Source organism: Fundulus heteroclitus, chromosome 12, assembly GCF_011125445.2.
Source record: "Fundulus heteroclitus isolate FHET01 chromosome 12, MU-UCD_Fhet_4.1, whole genome shotgun sequence".
In the NCBI taxonomy this organism is placed as follows: Eukaryota; Metazoa; Chordata; class Actinopteri; order Cyprinodontiformes; family Fundulidae; genus Fundulus; species Fundulus heteroclitus.
This window is the reverse complement of record NC_046372.1, coordinates 4,032,648-4,054,348: the sequence shown is the minus strand read 5'-3', so window position 1 is coordinate 4,054,348 and position 21,701 is coordinate 4,032,648. Positions and strand designations below refer to the sequence as shown.

Sequence of the window (21,701 nt, the reverse complement as noted above, 5' to 3'; positions counted from 1 at the left end):
GAAAAAGCCGTTCCTTCTCAAGATATCTATCAGCCAGTTTCCTCTTTAAAGGATAAAGGTTTCTGAAGGACTAAGGTTTAAAAATATCCAAACTACTCTGGGTTGCACATCAGAAGGAATTTGCATTTTGTTGAAGCACGATACACAGCCCAGTTAAATAAAAACTAAAATGTAACATTACATCTAAAATGGGTCTCTTAAATCTGATCAAAATGGTGCATAGGAGCTCCTTCTAATCACATTGGATTTGCTGTTAAAACATTAAACATTTGCTTTTGTCCGATTTACAAAGCTACCAAAACTCTAATGCAGTGCTGTCCTATTGTAATTACATCTTCCAAACTATCTTTGCATATAGTAAATATTTGATAAAAACACATATTTTCTTCAGCTCAAATTTCTTGATGCTTCTTTAAAAATGCATGTGAGCATATTTGTGAGTCTGATTGATAAATTGATTGAATCTTTAGAGCTTTTCTAGTCACATACACCACTCAAAGTGCTTTACACTAACTGTAATGCTGAAATGTGCAGCTTATTACATAAGTTGGGCTCAAGTAATTTTCCATCAACGTGATAAGAGGATGCTGGAATTATTCCAACAACGTTATAATATCAAGATGACCTTGCTGTATTTTACTGGAAGAGCTTGTATGGTGGTAGAACCAGATCACAGACAACAAAAACTAGTAGTCGCTGCTGCTGGTCTTCTCCCTTTCCTTCTCCGCCCATTTTCTGTCTTATTATTATGATTAAAGGTCAGGAAAAAAATCGTTAAAAACTCTAAACAATGATTAATTTATTATACTCTGGACTCTAGTTAGAACTTCCAATTGAACCAAAGTTCTATACATTCCTGTAACAGTTCACATGTAGTTAGACGGAGTGGCCCATAGCTTAAATTTTGAAAAAAGCAGGGTTGTGGTATTGTGGAGACTGAAATAAAAAAGTGAATTAAAATAAGAAGTATTGAATCTCATCAAAACAAGATTATCAGTACAAAAAGTAAAACCTCTTTAAAGTATATTTGGCAAGACAGTCCTGTCTTGCTGTTGTTTTGAGGCAGAGTAGAAGAACTTGAAGGTAGTCCTACTTCTTCAGTAGGCTATTCCATCTATTTTGTTTAGTTTACCAGTATGTTAGGCATTAAAATAGACTCAGCATAATCCTGCCACCTCCATATACAATGGTTGGTGCAGAGCTCTTAAGTTTGAAAGCCTTTTATGTAGTCCTCCAAGGAGTCACTTTTTTTGGAACAGGGGTCCCCTCTTATTTTGCTCTCTCAGTGCACGCTGTCCCTTCTCCAATGATGGTGATTCTGGTTTTCCAGTGATTTCTGTCAACTAAAGGCTTATGTGATTGTGATCTTTGGGGGTGGCAATGAAAATTCAGAAGTACTTTCTTTCATCTAATGGTTACAGTCTGGTTCAGACCTTAAAGAAAACTAGGTGTTTCATCAGCACAATGACCTTGAGAACTCATTAAAACTGGTTCTGGTGTGGATCAAGCAAGCTACCATTAAGCTATTAAAATTGCCTTCCAAAAACACCCGTCTGAAACCTTTTGTGGACTCTGCTTAAAAACGGGACTTTGGTAAGTGGTGCCACCAAAGGGGCCATAGCCACCTCTGTTATAAAATCACTTCACACTCAGCATTAAACGATGCATGTTCAAATCAGCTTAGGTCTATAGATTTGGTGTACCATCGCTAGACCATCATAAATCCCCGTCTAAACCACTTACATCTCATGGAGGCACCCTGGTTAAGTTTAAATTAACTATACCAGTTTTGCCTAAAGGAGGGGTCAAATATCCAGCCAGAGTTTTTCCAAAATGACGTTTCAAAAAGCCTGTGCAACTTGCTAAGGAACATTTATCCAAATAAGTGATGGTGTATGGGTATAAATGAACACATATGTATTATTTTGCCTTGTGAGGATGAGAGAAAAATCCACAGTAAAAATTGATCTGTAATAAAATCTTGTGTTTTATCCTATATTAATGTGGGAATAAAAAAAAATCCTAACGTTTATTTATTTATTTTTTGTAAGGAAAAGAAGAGCAAAGATGAAATAAACATATTTTAATAGTGTTTGTTGTTGTTTACTACAAATTTCTGTTAACACAGAGTCAATTGTAATCCCAGCTAACAAGTCTAACCACAGAGCGCTACTCAAATGTGACTTAGAAACTGCCGAGGAACACCACACCAGGTAATGTGCTGTCACACAAACATTTCACTACTTGAATATTTCAGTCCCAGGCCCGAAATTTACAGGAAAAGTGTGACAGGAAACATGTTGAACAAAAATGACAGTTTTAGTCATAATTTTCCAATAAATAAAAAGATATTACCCTATTTCAACCATAAAACATGCAAACAGTCTTACTGCAGGCCATTTTCAAGAAGATCAGACAAAAATCATGAGGCTTTTTAACATTGATGTAGTGTTTTAAGCACTTTTCAAAGAAACATATTCAATAACATTAAAACTGAACAATATGTAGCACTTTAAAATAGGACAGTCAGGCTGTCAAGGCTTTTTAAGTACTTGATGAGCTGTTATAAGGGATACTTCTCATACATTTTAAAATAAGTATTATTACGTCTCTGTCACCCTAAACAGTAAATTATTTATAGGTAGTTTATAAAGTGTTTATAGCTTCTTTAATAAATGTTTTATTACTTCTTAACCTATTATTTATTAAGGGTGTCTTACTGTAGAGTGGTAGCAAATATATGTTAATAACATTTTTTGCACAGTTAGGTTTTAATGTTTCTGCTTCATCTAAATGAGTAGCTCTCATCGTCATATTCCAGCTCAACATCATCATCATCCAAAAGGCCGTACTTAAATTTCCGATACACCGTTCCGTCTTTAGTCATGTACACGATGTCTTCGTCATCATACTCTTCATCGTTGTTCTCACACCCTGTGATTCTGTCGCTGTAGTTCCCAAACGAGGAGTGGGTAGGCTGTGGTGGGCAATTATCGTTCGTGTCCACTTTCTGATACCCCCCAGCTTTGGATTTAGGCTTGGTGGTGAGCCACTTAGAGCGGGCAGTGAGGAAAAGGAAGATCCCTCCGCCCACAAAAAGGATGACCATGACGCAGATTGTGACAGTGAGCCTGGCACTGCTCTCTGAATCCTCAGCTGACCTCATGACAAAGTTGACACCGAGGACGCACTGCACTGAAAAAGAGGAGCATATTCATAAGGTTACATTAGATAAGAGCTAAACCAGGCGCCTGTAACCTGCAGCTCAGTAATGATAATTTTTCTAAATTTAGCTAAATATACTCAACAGAATGATTATATATTTTTTTTCATGTCATTTGGGCCAAAATTATTGCTTTTTTTAAAGGGGACATATCATGCTTTTTAATGCACTCCTTTTTTGACATTCAAATAATTTTGTTCTTGTCTATATAAAGTGGAACTGCAATGCTTTGGTCTGAATTCCTCATAATTGTTGTCTACAGCCCCTCTTTTGCCCCAGTTCTGAGTATGTCTGAGAGCAACTCGTTTTGTTGAGGTCTCTTTAAATGTAAAGGTGGTACACTTCACACCCCGACCCCTCCAAGACGCAAAGCTTATCACCCCACCTCCTATGGCTTATTTTTATAGTACTCTGGGGAGTGGTGTAATAAGTTGTGTGGGTTAATACACCCAACAACTGAACATTTTGACTTATCCCCTTGTAACTTCGGCATCCTACAGCTTGGACTACAAATGTGCGCTGAAACGATTATAGATGTTGGATTCGTGCCATTAATAGGCCAGAAGTCCAAGACTTGTTTACCAGCTCAAAAGTAAATACTAGAAAAAACTCCAAGACTCCAAGTACACAAAAAAAATGTATTTAAGGGGTAAAAAAGGTGAGCAATATGAGTTAGGGTTAAATGGAAATGACTGTTGTTAAAAAGTACATGTACTGTAGTTGTATACCTACTTCTCAGGTTGTAGAAGGGGGCACATTGAAACTATGGTCCAAGATCTAAAGTGTTGGCCATTATCTTTTTATATATATATATATATATATATATATATATATATATATATATATATATATATATATATATATATATACACACACACATATACATACATACAGAGTTTTATTTGGATGATTGGAGCTGGCATAATACCAGTTGTGACTCCGTTTCACTCAGCAGACAGTCGCAGCTGGCTGAGTTGACAGTTCCAGTCCATCTGTCAGTTTACCAGAACCAAATCCTGCTACTACTGAAGTCATTAATTTTTTAACATTTTTTACAGGTATTGGATGTTTTATTCTAAGACATACAAAATGTAAATTAATTAAAGAGTGTTTTTTTTTTTTTTAAAGTAAGGTACACATACTATATTACCCAATTTGTACTCATCTGCCTTCAGACACATTTAAAGTTGAATGAAAATCCATCCTTAATTCATGGGGTTTAATAAGATGTAAATCCACCCTTTGTAGCTATAACAGATTCTACTCTTCTGGAAAGCCTTTCCACAGAATCCATATCTTGAGCATTTCTTAGATCAGGCACTGATGTGCAGAGACTCACAGTCTCTGTTCAAATTCATCCCAAATATGCTTCATAGGGTTGATGTCGGCACTCTGGGTAGGTCAGAGATGTTCTCCAATGCCAAACTGTCTCATCCATGTATTTATGGACCTCGCTTTATGTCCTAAACTAAATTAACACTTGACAGATTATATCTATTTTACTGCATCGTTTTCTTACTGGCTTGGAACCAATGAACTAACCTAAACAAAATACTGTTTTCCTAGTAACTGCTAAGCACAGACTTGTTTATTGGGTTCCTTGAAATGCATGATTCATTACTCCAGAGAACACACCCTCACTACTCCAGAATCCAGTTATGACATGCTTTACATTATTGCATCCAACGCTTTGCATTTCACTTGGTGATGCATGGTTTGGATGCAGCTGCTCGGCCATGGAAGCCATTGCATGAAGCTCCAATTTACAGGAACTGTTCCTTTGAAACTGCAGACTTAATCTCATGAGGATATAGTTGTTGATGTTTTTTTTTATGTAACAGGGAATGTGCTTGAATTAGTGTGGTTTTATTTTAATGGCTCAAGTTATAAATAAGCTGGTGGTCTTTAAACCTCTGACTGTTAGTGAAATTTCAGATAAACCCCTCCTGGTGGTTTTAGACACAACACGACTGGGTTTCTGATGAAATTCCCACCACTAAGTTTCACAACTGTTCAGATCAAATTAATGCATCTCCTGAAAGAGACCAAGGACAAAACAAAGAAAAAACACTTGAAATACCTGTTTGGCAAGAACATAAAACCTATACCCTGTCATGGGAAAAAAATGTAAATGAATGTTGTAAAAATGAAAAGCGTTACAACCGGGAGAAGCTTCTAAAGCAGAGGCATGACTTCCAAACATAAAATCCAGCTCATGGTTAGAAATTTAGACAAACTCTATTCATTCATCCAGCAAAACACTTTAAATTAACAAGATGAAGATGAAATGCGTGAAGTAGAGTGTGTTCTTGTTTACTCAGTGATGCCTTGCAGTCACAGCACTCTCTGGTTATAGGTTTATCCTCATGTGACATCTTTTTTCCACAGCAGCTCAAGCAGCGGCCATCATCAGACAGGATCTTGCTTGCGGGGCACATGGTGCACTGCATCATGCTGGGGCCCCAGCAGCCCTCACAGGATGGGTGACAGGTCCTGCAGTTTGGGTCATCACGCTTTGAATCCTGAAGGAAAAAAAGTTTTATATATATATATATATATATATATATATATATATATATATATGGGAGATCTGGGCTAGTTGTCACAGTTTTTACACTCATACATACATAAATATTGGAATCAAAACACCATATAAAAAAAACATATGTACCAGATGTAAGACCAAAGTCTCAGGTATATATTTTGTATTCGGGTATATTCCATATCTTATTCTTGTGCAGAGTTAGAAGGGATCTAATGGACATCGTCACCATGTGACAAGTTGCCCCTCCAAGGGGTAAGTTGTCACACTATATGGGGTAAGATGTCACACGGGGTTTTGCAACCAATAAAATAAGGGCAAAATGAATTTTGTTGTTATTTTTTAATGTTAAGAGAATAAATGACAATAACTCACTTGTACTACTTATGAAATAACATGAAATAATATGCAACATGCATTACGAAACTGACACTTAAACTTTGAATACAAACAAAACAACAGAAGAAAATCTCACAAGTCAGACTCCTCATCTGAGTTGCAGTTTTGGCGTAGCTTATGTAGATTGAATTGCCATGCATCATATGAAATACCATGAACCAAAATGAAATATTATGAAACATTTATTGATGGAGAAGTTTGGCATGGAGTAGTTTTTAGCCCTCTTTATTTTTTTCTTAATTTTTCTAAATGAAATAACATACCACCAACTCCCTTCTGAAGTCAGCTCATTGGTAAACGGAGTCCATCTGTGTGTGATTTAATCAATATAAATGCAAGACTAAAGAGCACTATAAACCTACCAAGACTTGGCCGTCCATCTTAAAGGACAGGCCCGGACAGGAGAAGCAGCCAGGAGGCACGTGGTAACTCTGGAGGAGCTTCAGCACTTTGAATTGTAATTTTCCTCTGGGATTATTAAAGTATTTTTAATTCTGATTCTGAATCGTCTTGTTACTGAAAAGTGCTATACAAATAAATTTACCTTACCTTCAGAGATCCACATCTCAACTGGAAACTTTCCATAGAAATAGCTGTATAATCTGACCCAATCTGTATAATCTGATTGAATTTGACTTTGGAAAGTGCCTTGAGATGACATGTTTCATGAATTGGCGCTATATAAATAAAAATTGAATTGAATTGAAAAAACTGAATAGAAATAACAATTATTAGTTCTGTACAACAAAACTATGATCTTCATGGAAGGGTTGACCCAGGCGGGGTGAATACAAATACACAAGATTATCTTGTTTATCCACTTCCCAATTGTGCACTACTTTGTGTTGGTTTATCACATAAAACCCTGATAAAATACTTTAAAGTTTGTGGCTGTAACGTTACAAAGTGTGAAAAACTTTACTTTGCTAAAATACTTGGATACTAGCAGATGATATGCTAAAATATTTACTGGAATTTGTACTTGATGCATTTCCTTCAAGCAGCCTGAAAGATTCAACTCAATTTGGCTCATAAAAAAGTATTATCCAAGCAACAAGGTGAAACTTCACATACACTAGATCATTAACAGTTTGGATGATGCATCTGTTAGGTCCTGTGCCAGGTCTTTGTTGTTATTATTTTGCATATTTTTAACACATGCTTTTAGACCTGTTGACCTGTTTTAGAGATTTTAAACACTGACTCTTCTCCCCTATTTGTCCAATTTTATCATTTCAAAACACAATGAGAAATATGTCCTGGTCTGGTACATGAACTGGAGAGCAAATAGGAGAAAAATGTCCAAAGAAAGTATGAAGAACTATTGATTAAGACCCCTATTCAATAATACTAAAATGTGTGAGTCCTTGAAAATGGATTTGAAATAAATAAGGATTAGTATGTGTTCTGTCTGTTACCTTAGAGGCTGGGTAGAAGCCTATGAAACAGGGATTGTCACAGAAGCCACCCTCAAAGGTGAAACCATCGTAACAGGACTGACAGTCCAGAGCGCCCCCATCTGGAGGAACAGGAAGACAGCATGAAGCACAAAATCACTGACAACTCAACTAGAATTTCTAAAAGCCCAACAGAAATATATCTAATCAAAATCAGTGTCCTGTCTCAGCATCCTTCCTTAGTTTAAACACAGGACCTAGGAAAATGGTTCATCTAAAACCAGCCTTGCTTCCATTTGCAGAGATAATTATACTCAGTGCATCTCACACCACTCTTCTGCAAGCGGACAACAGAGAGATGAAAACCAAGCCCAGCCTTGACAGCTTCTTTGTTTCACCTTTGCATGTCTTGCAGGTGGGGTGACACTTGTGGCAGTCCGTGGACCAGAAGTCTTTGTAGTATCCTGGAGGGCAGCTCTTCAGACACTGTCCCCACTGCCCCATGAACACGTAGTCCTCCCTGCAGCTCAGGCAGTTTCTGTTGCCACCGCCCACACACTGGCTGCAGGAGGGGTCACATCGCTCACAAAGCAAGGTGGTCTTGTTGCCAAAATGGCTGAAATTGAAGGCGTACGGGTGTTTAGAGCTTATTATTACGGTCAAGGGAAGGGCTATCAAGATGTTTTCTAACCTCTCTGAGCACGTTTCGACGCAGCTGCCTGCCTGTTTAAAAAACCCCGGTTTGCAGGCGGTGCACTGTTGACTGTGATGGCCATCGCAGGACTCACAGCTGAAGTGGCAGCGCTCGCACCCACGCCCGGCTTTGTCCTCGTAGTAACCCGCGGGGCACTTCTTCACACAGGTGGCGTCTAAAGGGGGCAGAGCCACAGAGACGTTTAAAAGTAGCGTTCCTACGCTCAGGGCATCCGTCCGTGTCTGACGCCTTGATGACTGACTGAGTAGGAAGCGTGGCTCTTTGCAGCTGAGGCAGCGGTCTTCGCCTGGACCGTCACAGCGGAGGCACCGCGTGTGGCACCGCTGGCAGTCGCCGTCCGGGCCCACGTAGGAGTCCATGGAGCACTCGCTGTGCCACACGCAGTGTCCGGTGTCATCCAGGCGTCTGTTGGTGCCACAGCTGAGGCAGTCGGTGGGTTCGTGGCCTGAGCAGGTCAGGCATGACTTGTCACAAGCTGACGGAAGAAGAAGCCATTAGAAGCACTTAGAAGGAGTAGGTAGACCCTCAAAGGGCTGTATCCAAGAATATATACCATGGTGGATGCAAAAAACTCAAAATTCAGCTATTATTAACATTGTTACGTCCTCCACGTTCCCTACCTCTGCATTCATTTGTCTTCTCATCATAGTAGGTGCTGTTTGGACACCTGGCCAGGCACTCTCCGTTGTATCGGACAGCCTTGGGGTTGCGACACACATCGCAGTCGTCCTCGCCCGGTCCGTCACACGAGGCGCAGTCAGCGTGACACTGCATGCACTCCTGCTGAGGCTCGCTGGCAAAGTAACCTTTGGGACAGTCGTCCACACACTCAGCCTTGTGTAGGAAGTAATAATTTGCACATTCTGGAAGAGAGAGGATCAATTATACAATAAACACTAGCTGGTGTACTTTTTTATAGGTTAGCAATGTGGCCAGTTGGTTTGTTAGTCATTTTTTAAATTATTTCTCAAGCTCCCTCATGTAGCACCCTACAATGGCTGTGATTCCAAAATGACAGTAAATGCACCAAAAAAAAAAGAAAAAAAAAGAACAACTTTTTGGTGACTTTTTAGCCTGATTTCTAACCCCCTTGCTCATCTTTTCAAGAGGGTATCGGATCCTTGGGCATCATACCTGAAGGTTTTTCACCTATCTATGTAATATATCAGCAAACAGACTGAGATCATTTGGGTCCAGACCACTCGGGTCCTCTTGCTCAAATCTACTCTGCTGTCATGATTTTGGACTTTTAGTTTTTCTTTGGATCACTCTGGACTGTTTATTCCACTCCATGCTCCATTCCTCGCAGCCACCACCCAGCACCATATCAGCTCCACCTGCTAAGACTAATTAGTCTCAACTCTGCTCAGCTGTCACCCTGCCTATATACTGTATACCTGCTTCATCTAACCACTCCCCGCCAGAACGTCTTGTCCCGCCGCCTGCATGTGTTGTTCCTCAGGGTCTTCTTGTCGCTCTGCTTTTTCCCTAGACTTGCTCACGCCGTGCTTCTCTAGTTTCTTTATCAAGTGCTAGTGTGCACTGCCTAGCAAATGTCTCTCCTGGATTCTTCGTACGTTGATCTGCTTCACTGGGAATCTGTCTGTGGCTTCTGGTCAAGTCTGCTTTTACATACAGCTCCTGCTCAAGTCTTATCCTGTCTGCTACTTCGCCTGCATCTCAAGTTAAAGTCGACCTCTGCCTGCATCTCCTGTTCAGTTCTCTTTCTGTCAGCAAAACCAAGGTCAAGTCTGGTTCTGCCTGCAAACCCACCTGCTTCATCTGATCTCCTGTCTGCCTGCCTTGTCTATTCTCCCTTTTGCAATAAAGCTTTTAAAATGCAACTCTGTCTGGCTCGAATATCAGGTTCTCAGAGAACCACTCATTATACTCTGCATAAGCAGAACCAAAAACAGAGATTTAGTTCTTATGCTCCACTTATCTGGAACAAACTCGCAGAAGACTGTAAAAGTGCTGAAAAACTGAGCTCCTTTGTTTAGAGTTCCCTTTCAATGTTAATGCTGAAGTTTGTAGTCCAACTTGTCTTATATCTTAATCCGCTTTATGTATTTGTTACTGAAATGTTCTTTACAAAAAAACTTTCCTTAACAATGGTCTATTATTACAAAGCAAACATAACTATTATTTTACCTCTGATCAAGCCCTGACCAGATTGCCCAAAATTATTGTAATGTTTGTTGAATATGTGTAAATTAACTAATGAATTAAAATAATAAAATGTTATATTAAAAAAAGAAAATGTCTAGCCACAAAATCTGAATTCTAATGCAAGAATTTGTTTATAATGCATAAATAACATAATTCTTATGTAAAAAATGATTAATGCCACAGAAATAGAAAATCAATCCAATCTAAACAGATTAAGATTCAATTACACGCAATACAGTTGGATCCAAGTTATTAAACCATGAAGTCAAATTCAGGTAATTATGCCAATTGGTACTAGATTTCTATCCAAAGAAACAGCAGATTTCATTGAGTCAAAAGAGATTATACACATCTTAAAGATGTATAATTTTGCATATTTCAAATATTAAATATATATGATTTGCATCTGGTGACACCTATGAGCCTTTCCTGACCTGTTTGGCACACTTGATTGTGATCTTTATTAAAAAAGAGAAATAAATGGAAATTCACTTATTCCTGTGTGGACGCAAAATTATATCATTCATCATTAAAAAGGAGTTAATTCAAATTTTCTTTTGTTTATTTTTGTATTTTTAAAAATAAAGATCTAATTTTTAATGTTCATTTAATTATAATTAGTAAAAAAATGTTAAATTATCAACATGATTTTTTGGATTATCTTCCATTTGTTACATGTTACATCAAAGCAGTTTTAAGGTTCTTTACTTCCAACAATGGGTATTAAATTGATCCATTGAAAACGTATTTTTCTTTTCATGTTGTCATTTTAAACATCAGCACAACTAATTAAATGTTTAGCAGCGTCTGTCCCACACTTTGAACTACTTTCATTTAGCCCTCCCTCTTGTTGTCTTCCTCCACTTGCTGTTAGATTTAGACTCTCTGCCGTCTAGAAAGCAGACAGAGAAGTTTCCAAATTTCCTGATTTCTTCACTCTTACTTCCTTCTTATTTGCTTTCTCTTCTCAACTGTTTAAGCTCCAAGTAAATCTCTTTAATATCAGCGTCTCATTCATCCTTTTCAACACAACCACTTACTCTTGCAGAGGCCATCCTGACTGCACTCGCTGCAGTGATCCGGGCAGCGGCGGCACTCTGTGTTGTTGTCATAGTAGCCCTTTGGGCAGGAGGACATGCAGGAATTGTCCAGCAGTAGAAAGGGTCTCTCACAGCTCAAACAGTTAGAAGGACGTTCTTTGCAAGATCCACACTCTGGGGCACACGGGTGGCATTCATCTCCCTGTGGAAAACCTCTGAGAAAGCGGCAGGGAGAGGCCTAAATGACTGAGTGGACTGATAGCAGTTGCATGCTGTGTGTTTTGTGGAAATAGACAAAAAAAAAAAGAGACAACAGCAAAAGCACCTCTGACACTCCACCACGCAGGCTCCATTTTGCAGATGAAGTCCTGTACGACACCGCTGGCAGGCTTGGGCTTCTTTGCACATAACACACCCGCTACGGCAGGGATCGCACTGTCCCGATGTCTTGTTACCAAACGTACCAGATGGACAACGAGACACGCAAGTGTGATTTAAAGTCAAAAAACGTCCTAAAAGGCAAAGAAGAAACACAAATCACATCATTCTGTCGCTACATGCTTGCTCAGTATGAGGGATTGCTGCAAAGCCATGGACAATGCAGACGACTCTCCCTGTGGCTCAACGCTTCTCCAGGAGTGAATGCTGCTTGTCGGGACTTTGACGCAATCAACTGGTTCCCTTATATAGGAATTTTTTGACCAATTTGTATAATATGATTGAATTTGACTTTGGAAAGTGCCTTGAGATGACATGTTTATATAAATAAAATTGAATTGAAAATTTTTTATTGAATTCTGGAGGGGCTGGTGACACGTTTTTTAATTGCCCCATTATGGATTTTATTGGCCCCACTGTTGTGATGGTTCTGACAACAGCTAATAAGCCAAGAAAAAAGAGACACCCAGTTGCCTTCTACTAAAGCACCCAGGATTGTCTTGTCCTGGACGACTGATGATCTACACCAGCGCATTCATGCAAGAAAACATGCAACATACACAGGTTTGTAAGCACCGAACAGGTGTTGTTGATCCCACCCTTGATCAGATTCCTGATGAAAGTGCAGCGCTGGTCAGAAGTTGCGTACACTTATTATCTGCGAGAGCCATACCGAATAGATAAATGTTAGTCTGTTTTATCCTTTCCAAAAAAATTATTTTAATGTTTGTTTGTTAGTGTTCCAATACCAAGTTGTGTCCATGTTTCTACCATCTACCTCAAACTCAGTCAAAACTACCAAAAAACGTAGTTACATGTTGTTGTTTTATATAAAATCAGATGAAAATCGTATTGTGCAGTTTCTTTCACCTGTTCCACAAAATATGAGCATGCAATATTTGAATTGAACAAACTAATCACATTTTCTGTAGGAAAGAGGTGTGTAAATCTTTGTAGATCCAGAAGTTAAAAAGGATTTTGCGCATTTGCCTTATTAGAAGATCATCCAGTTTGCACACGCAACCTATACACAGCGGCCTTAGACCTCAGTGCGACCTGTGGACCTTTGACACGTCTTTCCCTCTTTCTTAGCCTCCACCCCCACCTTCATTTCAGCATAGTTCCATTAAGGCCACCAGTGCCACAAAGGTAACAAAAAAATCATAGTCTCCATCTGCATCAACCATCTGTGCTGGTGGGCCAAATTATTCTTGAATTGCTGTTGGGGGACCGCACAAAATCAGTCCAGGGACTGGAAATGCCCGCCTGGCCACACATTGAACCTCCCTTGTCTTACTGATCATTTGAGGTGAAACTGAAGGATTGCACATTATTTATCCTCTGCATTTTGTACAATGCAGCAAACGATAGCAGCATCATGCCACCATGCTTGGTTTTTAAAAGCTTCAATTTGACTCTAAAGATTCTTCTCATCACTGTGGTGAAACAGATCAATTCTTTTCTCATCTAATCAATAAAGGTTTCTCAGGAAGGGAGGCGGGCAGCTGCTGGAAACTGATGAAACTACTGAGAACATTGGGAGCTGGAGTCAGGAGGGTTCCTGCGTTGCTCCCAAACATCCTAACCAGTTTCCTGACTTTAGTGGGAACAGTTTGGATGACTGAAAACTTCGACACAGCTGGTGCTGGATCTGAACCAGGAAGCCAACCGGTTTAAATAAGCCCACCTTTTCTGAAGCGGTTTAACATCCCAACAGGATTATACCTGAAGGATTTGGTTAGCTACAACAAACACGTGTGAGGTAGAGTTAGTTTACCAGGGTTGCAGCTGCTGCAGTTTTCCTTCCCTGCACCAAAGCAGCTCTTACAGGAGGAGTGGCAGGGTTCACATTTGTCCTGACCTGATGCAAAAAGAAAACGGACCGCAGAACAATCATGTCCCGATTGAGTTTGGTTCAAAAGGAAATAAGCTAAAGAAATGCAATCATATGTCAAAATGACTGGATTCTGCAGATTTTTAGTATAATGAGGAAACATCACTGTGACGCACTGTTTCTGAACTGCGTCTCAGGACACACAGCAAGCTGCTTCCCACTGAGACACTCCCCATCTTTCAGTGTGAAGTCGTCTTCACAGGAGTCACAGTCATCAGATCTGGGCCCTCCACAGGAACGACAGTCCCGATGACAAGGCTCACATTCCAGATTCCCCTTATCCACAAAGTATCCTTCATGGCAATGATCCACACACTCTCCATCTGGACAAAACACACAAATTCATCACTACCGCATAAAATCCATTTCTTCTCACTAAATCCAACAATTTGGTTTTTTTTTTACGGGAAACGCATCTGACATCTGGTGACTAAAACAGTTGAGATACAAAAAGAAAAATAAATAAATAAATAGTAACAGTTTTTTTATGGAGCCTGATATTCCCAGCATTCCTCAGTCCAAAAATATCAATGGTTCAGATGTTACCAGAGACAAAGAATCCATCGTCGCACCAGTAGCACTGGGACTGGTCACAGACTTTGCAGTGTTTGTCTTCACATGGAGAACACGTCATAGTCTCCTTCACATCAAAGGTCTGATCTGGGCAGGACTGATGGCAGTCGTTGCCAAACCTGCAGCACAGGAACACCTGCATGAGTTTGAGAGGCCGGAGCTGGAGCACAGCGACGAAACAGCAATCTGAGGACACTTACTGGTAGTAGCCATCTTCACATTCCATGCAAACAGTTTTCTGTGTCTGATCTCCTGAATCATCTGCAAATTGAAAGAAATTGTAATAAGTAAGTAAATAAATGCCCGAACTGTTTTATACTTTGTTTCAAAGGCTTTCAATTTCCTGGTCCGCAGCTATGAAATTCTTTTGAGAAACACTGCTGTGGAAAAACGCACAGTGTTATTACATCTTCAGGCAGCTAAGAAAGTAGTTCAAGAATAAGGAAAAAAGCTATTTTAAAACTGATCTAACACCTCTATGATGAGAATTTAGAAAATATGTTAAATCCTTATTAAATAACCACCATGGCCTTTAATTCAGCTAATCCTGTTATACATTTTTTACTTGCATTAGAAGTACTGTAATAAGCCCCCATCGCTGCTTAATGAACATTACATATAATTAAAACTGAGAAATAATTAGATGTTTGTAATAAGAATACCTGTATTGTAATTGATTATAGATAATCTTTATTTGTGACATTAAGGAAAACCAACACAAGATCTTCACAGTGGGGTTAAGAAGGATTATTATGCCCTTGCATCTTCAAATAACAATACAATATTTTTTTTAATGTATTAAATCATATACAGTTTGGCTTTAGGATGAGACAAATTTTTATCCAGATGTGAAATTGGCCTTTTAGTAGAGGTTGAACACTGGTCTAAAAGTGGTTTCTGTCAACACCAGCAGGGGGCACTCTCGTCTCGCACATTAGGAGTGGCCAGGTCATTTATTTAAGATCTGAGGACGTTCTTCATTCAGTCATCATCAGAGTGTGATTAGAGGAGAACTAAGAAACAGATTTAAACCAGAAACACGTGAATGTGCTCATCAGGGTCTGTGCTACATATTCAGCTCATATTTATATCACACGTTTGATTCGATTTAATTAAACCTGAAAGAAGTTTGATGCTTAAGAGTTTTATTTTTGCCTGCATGGTTTTTTTTAACAGTCCTCACATCGCAGCTCAATTTTGTGACTTTGGTATACTGAACCTCCAGCCTGCATCCACAAAAAGCTGCACATACTTCAGCTGGAAGCTGTTGGAGAGTTAACAACTTGATGCAACCTGGTGGGTCATTTGGTAAAAATCTTGTTTTTACCAAATGACACAGTGGACAGAACGTAAATGCAATATATTGCAACTAGAACACCACTGGATCTGCATGTGTCTGCACGTTTGAATAGATATGAGCATAATTTTCTTATATAGATTGGATTAGCTGGTCTTGTAAAGTGCCTTGAGATGACGTTTGTTGTGAAGTGGTGCTGTAGTAAAAATAAACTGAACTGAATTGATTTGAAATTAACTGAATTTCCACCTTAGTTGACTTGTGTGTTCTTGTGTTTTTCCCATTTTGAAGAGTGACCAAGAGAAACGGGCCCCTGTGTAACATATTCATATTCCAGGAATACCGGAAGACAAGGATAATTAAAAATGTATTGAATTACAGCTTGAATTTTATTGATTTTTCAAGAATTGTTATGGGTGCCAATAAATAAAAAACAAGTATTCAATTAAATACATTGATGATATTTTTGTTTTTGTTTTAAAAATCCCCCACTAAAAATAGGTACTCAATTTAAAGGTTGCTTTTTAAAAAATAGTTCCAGTGTGAGATTACCGACTACATAACTTATATTTATTTTAAGGCTTTCCACACATCTTTATCGGGGCTAGAATAAACGGACTGGAACATTATAGTGGATCCCAACACGTATTTCAAGTGGGTTTGTGAGAGTTTGTTTTTATACGCAAACACCAGAAAGCGAGGTCATTTTCCCTAAAACTAATTAATCCGAGCTGTCCATCAAAACCATTCATGTAGCAACCCTGGAGGACCCTCACTGTCACCTCCGGATCCCACAATGTCACAACATCTTCAAGGACAGAGAGAGAGTGAGCAGTGTGGGTAAAAGGAAAGAAATAAAGGATCAGGCAGACAGGGGTAGGTAAAGGATGGCTTTAAAAGACGCTCCTGCAGATCTTCCCTCGGGGCATTAATCCTCTCAAGAAAACCCCCCTCCACCGACCCCCACATCCCATTCCTCTTTCTGTCTCCTTCCAGCACCCTCAACTTAACGCTGCACCAGTTTGCACTTCAATGCCGTCAACAAGCCACAACCTGTGAAAGCAATTACTCATACAGGGACAGAAAGACTGGAGGAGCGGAGGGGTGGGAGGGACCGAGGTAAAGGAGAAAAACTCGGGTGAGGAGCCGGAAATCGTGCCTGCAGGCTGCGTCTATGGGAGCGAGAAAATAGCACCCGCATAAATATTAACGGTGCAAAAGCAGGAGGAGGGGAGCATTTCAGCAGCCGTACCCATTCCGAGGTACTGACTTGTGGAATGTGCTTCACACTTGTGCTTCGCTTTTTTTTTCTTTTTTTTTGTTAAAAGCTGCGCGTCATGCACAGCAATCAAGAGACGCGTGTGATGTGAGTGCACACAATCACACTTTAAGGTGGTTCAGTTCAATTAAAAGTGAAAGGGAGCGTAGTCAACTCACTTCGGCTTGTTAAGCTGACTGGCTGAGAAACAAACACTGTGGGGTAAAAGTGAATCAAAGTGAGCAGCAGCGTATTAAACCGGCTGTGCACTTGTGACGAGATCATCCTAAAAAACAACTATCATCACTAACTCTTCCAATGTCGTTGCTTTAAGGAGAAAAAATACATATGAGAAGGGATTTGGAGACTACAGACTATAAAAGAGCCTTAGCGGAGTGTTTCAGTGAAGGTACTGGGTCTCCACATGTTGCCTCCCATTCTACTCGGCATTCACTTTGCAAGCCCGTGCAGCTCTGCTGGAGGGCGTCTTCCAGGAGATATTCCCTCACTTTGTCTTTTAATAGTGGTGGTAAAGAGGAACAACAAAATCACCTGATTGCAAATCTTAGAACTTTGAAGGCCACATCTTTTAAACACCTATCTGTACTTTTAGTGACCAAACTTGCTCTTTAGATGCATAAACTTGCATCCAAGAGAAAGAAAAATAAAACACCGCAAGATACTACTACACAGAACTGATTTTTGTCCAACATCCCTATAAGCTTCCTCTCCGAGATGCAATATCTCGGCACAGTGGGAGGTCAAAGTTTCAGGTTTTTCTTCCACTTTTGACATCAGTCTGTTAAAAACCAGACAGGATGAAAATAGATGCATCAGCCGTGATACTTAAAAACATCAAACAAGCATGTGCTGAGGAGGAAAATAACAAGATAAGATCCTTTATCTTTTGGAAAAGACAGAAATGTGAACCCAGAGATCCAATTCCTGGAAACCCGCACTAGAAACATGAAAACAACGTGTTTCTAGAATATTTCCAAACATCGAGTATGTAGTTTGTAAAATGCAATAAGCATCTTTGGAAGATTAAAGGGTCCAACCCTATAGACAGCTGCAAAGAAAGCATAGCAAAGTGACCCAAAGCCGGTATTACTTTAAGACTGAACCCTTACAGACCTGACCTGAATCTTATGGTGCAGATAAAAATTATCCAGAACATCTTTGTGGTCATCTGTAGTATTTAGGAGTAGGGGTAAAAAAAAATAAAAACATCCTGTTCGGTTATTTGGTCATTCACAGTCCATTGCAAAGGTATTCAAATGCCTTAAATCTTTTCAGATTAATAACAACCACCAAATTTAATGTATTGCATCTGGGTTGTATGTGGCGGACAAACACAAAGATATGCGCAACTGTGAAGTGTAAGGAAAATTAGATTTTCAAAATATCCAAAATTATGGCAAGACTTCATCATCAGCATCCCTTTTTTTCTGATACCCCTAAATAAAATTCAGTGCCACCAACTAAATAAAATTCAGTGCAACCAATTGGCTTTAAAAGCCACCTATTAGCATCATCTGTGAAAAGTCTAATCTGGATGTGAATCTAGATATTTAGAGAAGGCCTCAGAGGTTTGTCGGAAGCAGACTAATTAAGACCAAGAAAACACAGCAGACAATTCAGGGACAAAGTTGTGGAGATGTATAAAGCATTTTTGGATTATAGAACAATATCCCAACGCTCTTCATATGTCTCAGAAAACTGTTCAATCCATCATCCAAGACTAAGGAAGAGGGACAAGGTTGTCCACCTAAGCTGAAAGGCCTGGCATTAATGAGAGAGGGGACATCAGCCCTCAACATGCAGCCAGAGATGAAATCAAATGATTTGGATAAAATGAGATTTGTGTGTCCGAATGGCCTAGTCAAAGTCCAGGTCACCCCTGCATGCAAGAAAAACTGTTAGAGGCTGCAGAAAGCGTTTGAGGCTGGGCTTGTTCTTCCTCCTCAAGTTCTCCATCTAACCTGACTGACCATCTCTGGATGCTCAAAGCTGGTTGAGACACAACAGCCGAATTTACCGCTGAGAGCGGTTCTCCAGCGTTGACTCAGGAAGGTTGAGTCAAAACCTTTTGAGCTCTTATCTTCCCTCCTCTTCGCCAATTATGTGACTGTCTAATGCCACAATTAATTACAGTCAAGTTTGTGATTGTAACGTCACAAAATATGAACACTACTGCAATTCACTGCGTGTATTAACGCTTACCAGAGCTTAACGTGCTTTTAAAGCAGAGAAAGCTGATCATCTTAAATCCCTCCTCTGCTGACGGACATGTTTAGTGAGCTGAGATGATGGGTGGCAGGACGGTCGCACTGGGAGCCAGACAGAGGCAACATATTCCAGACGAAACACATAATGACATAATAACAGCCCGTGTCTACCTCAGATGAGTTCACCTCACAATAACAACTTTCAGCGGTATGTGATAATCATCTGTAAGAGGGGGAAGAAGGTTCGTCTTTTCTCTGGCACTGCAGACTGTATCTGACATGGCGTAGGCTAAGCTTTTCCAAAGCGCGTGGCAGCAACGACAACCAACCCTGTGACCCTTACGACGACTGCCCGGCGTTCGTGCAATTCCAAACCTAAACTTACCCTGAGAAAGCGTCTCGTTTCGGAGCAGGAAATAGGCCTTAAGAAGAGTGTGAGGAACAGCAATCCGTCGCAGCATCATTTATAAATGCACCTCACACGGTTGCAAAGATAATTCAGCACATCAAATTCTTTAGAGATCCACAGCTCAGATGGGGAAAGTTGACAGGACGACTACCACTGTGCACTCCGCAAATCTGGTTCTTATGTAAGAGCGAGCGGCGGAAAGAAAGTAGCTGTTGAAAGAAAGCCACGAGAAGTCATGTTTCAAGTTTGCTACAAACAAGGGGACGCAGCAAACATGTGGGAGGAGGTGCTCCGCTCAGATGAACCCAGACGGACGTTTGGTGGTAAAAACTAGTGTTGCACCGATACCGATACCAGTATGGGACCGGGCCCCGATCCAGCACTAAAATGGTGGTATCGGTATCAGCGAGTACCAACAAATAGGGCACCGATACCATTTTGATGTTTGTATGTCACTTGAACGCAGCCTTCTCTCTCCCGACTAGTATTATACATGTTATATAAGTTCATGAAAGTTGCACTATTTTGGCATTTGAGAGCCAATAGTTTATTCAACTATTGTCACCCATTCCAGATAGGCAATAAAAAGTTCTAAAACCCAAAGTAGTATGCAGTTCTTCATATACACACACATCAATTTCAAACACATGGTATCGGTATCGGCCAATACTGCACAGCCAGGTTTCGGGTATCGGTATCGGGGCCAAAAACTGGCATCGGCTAAACACTAATAAAGACTACTCCTGCCGATCAGTCTGAACACACCCTTCCCGTGATAAAACATGGCGGTGGCTGCATCATGCTGTGAGGGAGGCTCTTTTTTATTTCCAGCAAGAAGAGAGGAGCTGGTCAGAGTTTGTGTCAAAATGGACAGAGCTCAATGCAGGGAAGACCTGGAGGAGAACCTGTTGAAGGCTGCAGAAGATTTGAGACTGGACCAGAGGGTCACTGTTTAGCAGGATATCACCCTAAACAGGCAACACGTCCATGCGTTAGAATGGTCCAGTCAAAGTCCAGACCTAAATCCAAGGGATAATCTGAAACCGCTCTTTCCAGATGCTCTCCATCTTATCTGTCTGAGCTTGAGCTGTTTTGCAACGAAGAATGGGCAAATAATTTCAGGCTGTGGATGTGAAAAGCTAGTAGGGACTAGCAGAGACATACCACAAAACAACTGAAGCTGTAATTAGACCAAAAGATGGCTCCGCATAAAATCCCCATTCGAATGCACAAGAGCTGGCGGTCACAACGTGACAAAATGTGGAAAACATAAAGGGGTACATTAATATGTTTTTAAGGCACTGAAGTTATTTGCATTTCTTACAGCGCAACCAAAAACACAACAATCAACCAGTTTGTACAAATTGCCGTTTACAGTCGCCTCTCAGATATATGTTTTTTTACATACGTTTCACGCTCTACTTCAATAACACAATGGCGCTGTGCAGTCATCAGAGGAAAGCCGGAGTAAAGCAGCTGCTCGTGACGTCAAGCTGCAGTGGCTCTACAGCTCTGTTGATGGTTGATCAACATGCAGCATGAAGCTCCTTTCTCCAAATCTATACCCATGGATAAACGCTTTCATCCTGCCTATATCTCCCAAATAGACTAAAATCTGTTGGCTTTTCTTTCTTCTAAATTGGTTACGTTATGAGAGGGGAATAGAAAAATGCAGGAGACAGAAGGGCTCTACTTACCGAGCTTGCATTTCTTGCAGCCCTCATCACAGGGGAGACAGCCGTCCTCTTGATTGGAAACCTTACCTGGCAGACGACACGGTGAAGATCAGGTGAACACACACAGAAGAAATAAAACACTAAACAGACTCTTGTTTCCTATTTTCTGAAAAGTGCTTTGGTAACTGTTTGTTTTCTCAATCATATTTTAATTATGTCCAAATCAAATTAGCAGGAAAACGTAAGATCTGCTCTAATGATGCACGCCCTTTATCGTGCACAAGCTTTTATCGCCGGAATCCTCTTTCTTTTCAGACCCGCAGGTGCAGAAAGCTCCGTCTCTGTTCGTTATCTCAGATACTGCAAAAAGGCAGGAGTTCCAGCTTTCTCTTAACTCTCCCTTGGCTGCCATTCCCAGCTGATCTCATGCTTTGATGTAAACT

General features: G+C 40.2%; 1 protein-coding gene across 2 annotated transcripts in view; it reads right to left on the bottom strand.

Annotated features, from left to right (window-relative positions):
* Positions 1–2,068: 2,068 nt before the first annotated feature.
* The window catches only part of pcsk5b (proprotein convertase subtilisin/kexin type 5b), a 115,139-nt gene continuing 95,506 nt past the window's right edge, over positions 2,069–21,701 (bottom strand). For both annotated transcript variants that reach the window (XM_036143761.1, XM_036143762.1), the window contains exons 24-37: positions 21,280–21,345; positions 14,591–14,651; positions 14,364–14,509; positions 13,934–14,140; positions 13,701–13,784; positions 11,811–11,997; positions 11,486–11,700; positions 8,897–9,139; positions 8,518–8,751; positions 8,253–8,430; positions 7,960–8,177; positions 7,583–7,683; positions 5,541–5,745; positions 2,069–3,195 (exon numbers count right to left, since the gene is read on the bottom strand). In XM_036143761.1, the coding sequence (XP_035999654.1) occupies positions 2,786–3,195; positions 5,541–5,745; positions 7,583–7,683; positions 7,960–8,177; positions 8,253–8,430; positions 8,518–8,751; positions 8,897–9,139; positions 11,486–11,700; positions 11,811–11,997; positions 13,701–13,784; positions 13,934–14,140; positions 14,364–14,509; positions 14,591–14,651; positions 21,280–21,345 (2,555 nt within the window). In that variant the 3' untranslated portion in view covers positions 2,069–2,785. The remainder of the gene's footprint in view (positions 3,196–5,540; positions 5,746–7,582; positions 7,684–7,959; positions 8,178–8,252; positions 8,431–8,517; positions 8,752–8,896; positions 9,140–11,485; positions 11,701–11,810; positions 11,998–13,700; positions 13,785–13,933; positions 14,141–14,363; positions 14,510–14,590; positions 14,652–21,279; positions 21,346–21,701) is intronic.